The 7,680-nt window shown below is 47.8% G+C and overlaps 1 protein-coding gene across 1 annotated transcript in view; it reads left to right on the top strand.

Moving 5' to 3' along the window:
• The window catches only part of ACAP3 (ArfGAP with coiled-coil, ankyrin repeat and PH domains 3), a 56,622-nt gene extending 51,510 nt beyond the window's left edge, over nucleotides 1-5,112 (top strand). The window contains exons 19-25 of the mRNA XM_009274184.2: nucleotides 498-602; nucleotides 1,015-1,116; nucleotides 3,325-3,417; nucleotides 3,577-3,797; nucleotides 3,960-4,069; nucleotides 4,451-4,561; nucleotides 4,676-5,112. Of these exons, the coding sequence (XP_009272459.2) occupies nucleotides 498-602; nucleotides 1,015-1,116; nucleotides 3,325-3,417; nucleotides 3,577-3,797; nucleotides 3,960-4,069; nucleotides 4,451-4,561; nucleotides 4,676-4,823 (890 nt within the window). The 3' untranslated portion in view covers nucleotides 4,824-5,112. The remainder of the gene's footprint in view (nucleotides 1-497; nucleotides 603-1,014; nucleotides 1,117-3,324; nucleotides 3,418-3,576; nucleotides 3,798-3,959; nucleotides 4,070-4,450; nucleotides 4,562-4,675) is intronic.
• Nucleotides 5,113-7,680: the final 2,568 nt, after the last annotated feature.

The raw sequence follows: 7,680 nt of genomic DNA on the forward strand, positions 1-7,680 counted from the left end.
CTGCAGCCTGCCAGAGGTATAAGCAAAAATGCTGTTGCACAAACCGTGTTGACACAGGTCTTTAGAGCCATTTCCTAACATTTTCCATCTGTTTAAGGAGGTTCTTGTGGCTAAAGGAGGAGATCGTTACGCTAGGGTGATCCAGCAACTTCTAAGCTTGCTTTGTGCATTTTCTTTTGTATTCCAGCTTCCTGCTTTTAAAAAGTTTCAAATTCTTTTATTTTTACCTGCCTGGTCTGTAAGAGAGGCCATGCTTATGAAGGGTTCTGGCTGCTCAAAATGCTCTGGGATGACTTGGTCTGCAGTGTGTACCCACCTATGGTCAGCTCTTTGTTATATTTTGATGGTGTACGTGGGCATGAGTATGGCACTGGCCACATCTGGGGTGCATTGGACACGCATGCTCAGCCAGTGTAAATACAGATGTAGAACTCTGTCTCATTTGTTCACCTGCATGTTATTAACTACGTATTTCAAAATCTCTCTTTGTAAAATAGCAGCTACGCTGGAGAGGAAGTTCCGTCGAGATTCCCTCTTCTGCCCTGATGAGCTGGACTCTCTCTTCTCCTACTTTGACACTGGTGCTGGCTCCGGCCCACGCAGTAAGTACAAAGAAAGAAAATGTCTCTGCTTCTGGCTCGCTTTACCTCCCAGCTCTTCTAGGGCATGTGCGTTGCACCAGACCTAAGGCAAGGTACCGGCCTCACTGGAGAAGAGGGTAAATATTTCAGAAGAGTGATGGGAAGTTAGTTGTACAAACTCCAGCCCATTGCTCTTTTATTGCACTTATTATTTTAATATCCTATCCAGTCAGTCCCTGGTGTTTGCGTTCTGGTGGATGGGATTTTTTTCCCAACATCTTTTACTCCCAGACTATGCATTCCATTGGCTTTTTTCTGGTTTTAGTTTTGGCTTTTAATTTTTTTCCTTTTTTAGCAAGTCTTACTGCGGACAATTTTTCTTTTTGTGTTTGTGACGATGAACTCCCCTCATATTCCGTCCACCTTCCTCTAGGTGCCAGCCACATCTCTATGCAGCATCCGCTAACAGGTGGCCCATGGAGTGGCAGTGGCATTGGTCCCGGTGGGAGCGGTACGCCGTTCCTCCTGGACGGAGGTAAGGTGACGCTCTGGCAGCTAGCAGCAAAAGAGACACCCAAATTTTACTTGTTCCAAACCGAGCTTCAGAGGCAGTTATGTATTTTCTTTCAGCCAAATGATTGGAACCCATACATTACCAGTCCCTCGTGGGAAAGACAGGCTGGCAGGCTTTCAAAAGGCAAAAAGCTTCCTAGGGTTTCCAGCAGTGAAGTTACTACATCTTAAAGGAACAGCTGTCCCTCAGATGAGATAAAAACCTGTACATGTGGGACCTCACGGCAAATACGAAGTAAGAAGTGTTTACTTCAGACGCCCCACATCTGTCACCGGGTAGTCGTGTGGTCCATTCTCATACTCAGCTGAGCAGTGGTAACTTTTTAAAACTTAGCTCGGTCGCTTGATATTGTATGAACTTAGGAGAAATATTTAAGGTCCTGAGTCAGCACAGCAGAAAATCATAGGCTTTCCTACAAGTACATGTTATCTCTTGAAATCAGTGAAGAAAGTGCTTTCGTGCTTGTCTGAATCACTGCCTTAAGGGCTATTCCAGTTTCAAGGAATTCAGCATTATTAGTCAACAGAAACAATACTTGGGAGATGCAGGACTTCAGAGTTGCTCAACAGCCTTATCTTGCTCCTGTGGAAGAAAATAGGATTTTTATCACTGATTCAGTGGGAACAGAACTGGGAATTTGACGTATTAATATTCATGTGATATGAGCCAGATCCTTCTTTTTTGCTTTGATGTAAATCTGGAGCAGTGCCAGGTGGCCTCATTGGAGTCACTCTTTACTTGTAGTGACGTAATGGAGAGCGTGGTCTCACCAAGCAGAGTGTTTGCTTTCTACAGAAAACAGCAACAATTTTTCTGACAGCAAATCCAAAAAAGATACGCGTGATATGTGCCCCTTTAAACCTTTCCTGTTGTAGCTTCATTACCTCCTTTGGCTGTTGAACAGTGCTGAAGGATTACTTGTGAGCCATGATTTCGGGACCACTGATTTAGAGACTGTTCTTTATCGGGGACCTAGCTGTAGCTGCTCTGAAGATTTCAACAGACAGCCTTTAAGGTTAAGGTGTCTGGTTCTGCTAGGGTTTTCAAGGCTCAGATCTTTAGTTCTCGCAGGCTTTCCTGCTATTACTCTTTGCAAAGACTACTCAGCTCATATTTTAGAAACACTCTGTCAGCTACAGCCTGGCTTGTTTTTCTTTCTAATCACAGCGGTTTGAGTGTAGGTCTTGGGGTAGATCATGGGGACTTAACCTCTTGAGTTTTGGGACAACAGACACTCCCAGCCCTTACAGTCATTGGGAAATTAAAAGCAGCAAGAAGCTGAGTCCAGCCAGAGTTCCCAAGGGGGCCAGGCATCCCTCAGGACAAAGGTGATGGGCCATCCCTGTTCCCGCAGGGGCAATTCCTGCACGTGCTTCTTCCTTCCTTTCTGTCATTTTCTTGACTGCTTTCGGGTGCAAGCTGGAGAAGGTACAAAGTTGCTCTGCCAGTGGCACGTTGTGTGTCCTTGGACAAGTTGCTTCATCCCTTTGTGACTCCATTTCTTGTATGTAGTCAGCTGTCTTGTAACATTCACCAGCTAAGCAGGGAAGGTGGGAAGCACTGTGGGGAAAGGGAAGGGGTGTCTGTGAAGGTGAATGAGCCAATGGACAATGCTTTAAGAGTTTGGCTTGAGATACACACTAGTGATGTTATTTGGCCCAGACATGGTCAATAATCTGTCACAAGAGCAATGCATTGGCAAGTGCCCCAGTGACAACTGAAAAGCTCTGGGGAGAGCACGGATAGAGTGGAAACTGAGATTATTAGTGGTAAAAGCAGAGGGTTGTCTTTATTTGCTATGACACTGCATAACCTGCTGCAAAGCTGTCTCTGCTGCTGCTCTGCTCCAGTCTACGTCACGGCGTCCCTCATGGATTGCAGCAAGGGCTGTCCTCAACAGTCCAAAGTGCCATGGCAATGTTGGAGCATCCCTGCATGAAGGGCAGCGTGGGGACATGGACACCATAAGGCTTTGCAATTTTTCCTTGGGCAGTTTTATTGAGTGGGGCTAAATGGGATAGCAGTCCCCCTCTCCCTTGCCAGCAGTGCCCGGTGCAATGTGTGTGTGACATTCTGCGCAGCCCTTTTCCCCTGTGGTCTCAGCTGTGCTTGGTACTGGAATGCCTGTGTATTAAAATGGCTTTGGTTTGTTTTCTGTTGGCCCTGCAGGTCTGAGCAGTGACAGCGGGCTTGGAGGAAGCACAGATGGCAGCACTGATATCCTGGTGTTTGGCTCTGTGGTGGACAGCGTGACAGAGGAAGGTGGGTGTCACAGGCTGTCGATGGAAGTGTGGGGAGGTAGCTAATGCTAAGGCAGGATGGATGGTCAGGACTATCTGGTACCAAGAACAACAGGGAGCGTAAGAAACTGGAAATGCGAAGCTTTTGGGTCATCTCACTCCATCCTTTTCTGCCTCTTAGAGTGCGAGGTGTCAGAGGAGTCAAGTGGTGAAGCAGAGATTGAACAGGAAGCATCAGATTTGGAGGACCTGAGGGAGCTGCATCCTGGCTTGTTGATCTACAAGGCAGCACAAGCCCGAAACCTGCCTCTTATGGCAGAAGCACTGGCACATGGTGCTGAGATCAACTGGGTGAATGATGAAGATGAAAACAAAACTCCTCTGATTCAAGCTGTGATGGGGGTACGTTGTGCTAGTGGCTGGGAGGCCACATTTGGGAATGTGAGGTCTTGACTCTAGTTCAGAGTGCACTGACGACGGGCAACTTACAGCCTGGTACGTGCTTGTGCATCCTCTCAGTACTGCTGGCTGAATTTATTTAGAAATTCCCCTTTACCTTGCCAGGGCTCCTTGATAGCCTGTGAATTCCTGCTGCAGAATGGGGCAGATGTTAACCAAAGAGATATCCGAGGCCGGGCTCCCTTGCATCATGCCACGTACCTAGGGCATACTGGGTAAGTTCTCTGCACGTTGCTCTGACATGCTGCATCACCCTTGGATTGAGATTCAGCGTTAACACCGAGAGTCGTGGGGTGAGGTGGGCAAGGGAGCTGGGTTTTGTTGAATTGGTTATTTGCAAAACTTGCCTTTTTATATCACATCAGCAGCTTGATTGTCTTAAGGATAATTGCCCCCATGATGGTAGATAGGGGGTAACTGGGCCCCCGTACACCCCTTCCTTTCTCCATGCCCTGTAGTGTTTCCCGATTTTTTTTTTAGACCAATATAAGTGAAGCTGTACCTGCCTGTGGAAGGGCAGTGCCCTCTGCCTACTCCAGTGTGGGGTGGGGGAGCTGGAATTTCTGCTCTGATGGTCTTTTCTTTCCCTTCTGCAGCCAGGTCTGCTTGTTCCTCAAGCGAGGGGCAAATCAGCATGCGGTGGATGGCGATGGGCAGGACCCGCTCAGTATTGCTGTCCAGGCAGCCAATGCAGACATAGTTACCTTGTAAGTGCAGCCAGGACTTCCCAGTGCCTATATACAGGAGCGCTGCCTGTAAGTAGCCACCAGGGAAGGAATAACCAAACCTCTCTCCCTTGTGCTTTCTCTGTTTCGCTCTAGGCTGCGTCTGGCTCGAATGAACGAGGAGATGCGAGAAGCAGAGGGCCCCTTTGGACAACCAGGTCAATATCCCAGCAACAGCCCCACTGAGCTGCAGTACAGGAAGTGTATACAGGAGTTCATCAGCCTTAATATAGATGAGTGTTAGTGACAACTCCCCCACCTCCCCTTTGCTGTCTTGAAGTCGGGCTGAATTTCTAGAAGCCCCGAGAGCCCCATCCTTGGTATATTGGTGTTTCTTGCAGATTGGTCTGTTTTTGATGCCTGTACATATAGGTTGAGATGCACGCAGGAAGGAAAAGGGGTCTTTCCTGTTAGCGTTAAGTTCTCATGCTTGACTACTGGATGGTTGATTTTGTGTAGGAGACTCCTAGGGCATAACCACAGACCATGGCGTGTGGACTTGAGTGTGTGGAAAAGTATGGGAGGCGAGTTTAGCATTTAAAAAAAAAAAAAATTAAAAAAAAAAGGAGAAGCTCTCTCACTCTCTCACTCTCTCACTCTCTCACTCTCTCACTCTCTCACTTTGCTGTCTTGAAGTCGGGCTGAATTTCTAGAAGCCCCGAGAGCCCCATCCTTGGTATATTGGTGTTTCTTGCAGATTGGTCTGTTTTTGATGCCTGTACATATAGGTTGAGATGCACGCAGGAAGGAAAAGGGGTCTTTCCTGTTAGCGTTAAGTTCTCATGCTTGACTACTGGATGGTTGATTTTGTGTAGGAGACTCCTAGGGCATAACCACAGACCATGGCGTGTGGACTTGAGTGTGTGGAAAAGTATGGGAGGCGAGTTTAGCATTTAAAAAAAAAAAAATTAAAAAAAAAAGGAGAAGAAAAGGAAACCCTCTATCACCAGGAGAAAGCCACCAACAATACGATCAGACGAACCTGTCTCTGCTTCAGTGTAGTTACCGTGCACTGAGTTCTCGTCTGAACAGTTTGTTTGGAAGGGATTCTGATGTGGAGCCCTCTCCTGGCAGCGTGACCAGCAGCCTGCTCTCTCACGGGACTGCTGCAGCGTCTGGGAGCTGCTGGGGCCGGTTTAGAAAACTAAAAGATGACCTCTAAGTCAGGAACAGGCTGTTTTGTGGAGCAGAGATATTTTGCTCCAGAAGGCACCACAGAAGGGGTAGGATTGAGAGTGATGGCTACTCACCTTAATTGCTCTCAGGACTATACCAGCCATGCTCCCCTTTTTTTGCCCGTGGTGGTTAGCTGGTCAAAGCCATAGCTCGCCTGCTTCCTGGGCCAAGATGCAATCTGCACAGTGTTACGGAAGCAGCAGTGCTAATTTTTTGAGGCTGGGAGAAGCTTGTCGCTGGCGATGGGCTTTGTGTCAGGGAAGAAAAGCCACGTCCAACTCCCACTGCCTGAATGGCTGGCTGCACGATGCAATTTGACTTTGGTTCAGTTGGTTTCTTGGTCACTTCAGATTTCTGACTTAGCATCTCTGTGAAGGAGACTTCTACCTGCATGTGTACCCCTCTGTGCTCTCCCCCCGCATGCTGAAGCATGTGAGTAGGGCATCTCAGCAGCTGGCCCAGGGGCTTCTGAGTTCCCCAATTCCAATGACCGGCAGAATAATCTTTTTGTTTCTTTCCTTTTTCTTGTATTATTCTTTGCTGGAGTGGAGGAATGTGTTTCAACTTAGAGCACTTTGTTGCTATGTTTATGGACTGTGTTACGGGGATCATGCTACAGTAGCTCTGCAGAGATGCTGCAGCCATGTAATCCTGTCTCAGGAGGGCTCGCAGAGCACGCATACCACTGGCAGATTATCCTCTGGCTGGGAATTTGGATGCCAAGCTGAGATGTGCTCCTGTAAGAAACTCTTCAGAATGCCCTCAACTGCAATTAACATCAGTTTTTTCAGGACTCATGGGTGGCAGTCCACAACTGGTATTTTGCCTGCCTGGGCACCTAGGCTGCTGGCTCTGGGGTTGGGCCATAGTGCCTTACGGATAGTGCTGGGATCTTGAGGGGATCAAGATCTCGCAAGGAACGCAAGAATACCAGGCAGAGTTCCCCATCCTCCTACATTACATCAGCAGTGATACACAATCATATTATTTTTCATCCAGTACATGTTTGACGACATTTTTTGTTTGTATACTGACTGCTGTCATGCAGCAGCCCTTAGGGGATTAAACCTTTGCAGGTTCGTTTCTGTTGGCATAAGTGTGTCCTCAGATACTGAAGCAGCAGTGATCCAGCTCTTCGCTCCAGATACTGCCCTCAGAGGCTGAACCAACAGCACTCAGTGTCCACCCACGTATCTAAAAGTGGAACAGTAAAGAAACTCCACTTAGACTCTAATAGGGTGTCCTCTCAGTTCAAGGGAGAGTCCCTGCTTCCTTAGGGAAGTGCTGTCCTGTATTTTGCTGCAGCCAGACCACGGTTTTCTGTCTGTGCAATCTGGGTATTGAAGTCCATCTTTGTCTTGTAGCTTTCTCATTCCTGTTCCCTTTGGAGCTTTGGGATGCACAGTACCAAGTGCTGAGTTCTGATCTCAGTCCCAATTGTCTGTTGTGAATCTGAAATGGCCCTAGTGACTGTGCTGAAACTGCTGCAGATCAATGGCAGTGCAAAATCTGGCCCCAGGGCCTTTTGTGCTTCCCTAAATAATGAAGAATCTCCTTCCATCAATCTTGGAAAATAAAAATTAACGAGCTTGGCCCCATCAGCCTTTTTATCATTCGCAATGCCTTTCATGGCATTTTCTCCATCTCCCCCATCTGTCCCAAGAGGCCAGTGCTCTGCACGCAGCATGCTGCTGCTGAACCCGGGCTGTGTAACTCCTGCCGATTCACAGCACGCTGGTGGGTTGCGGGGGGAGCGCATCGTGCAAACTTTCTCCCTTCTTAGCTGTTCAATGCCTGGTCTGAAACTATCCTGTAGTCTTTCACCAGGCAATACTCCCTCTGAACTCTTCTCTGAGTACAAGCTGTAGGACGTGCCCGTTAAGTTGGCAGAGGGCAGATCACTTGGTCTGTATTCATGTTCCGTT

This window comes from Aptenodytes forsteri, unplaced genomic scaffold (genome assembly GCF_000699145.1).
Source record: "Aptenodytes forsteri isolate BGI_AS27 unplaced genomic scaffold, ASM69914v1 Scaffold16, whole genome shotgun sequence".
Taxonomy (NCBI): domain Eukaryota; kingdom Metazoa; phylum Chordata; class Aves; order Sphenisciformes; family Spheniscidae; genus Aptenodytes; species Aptenodytes forsteri.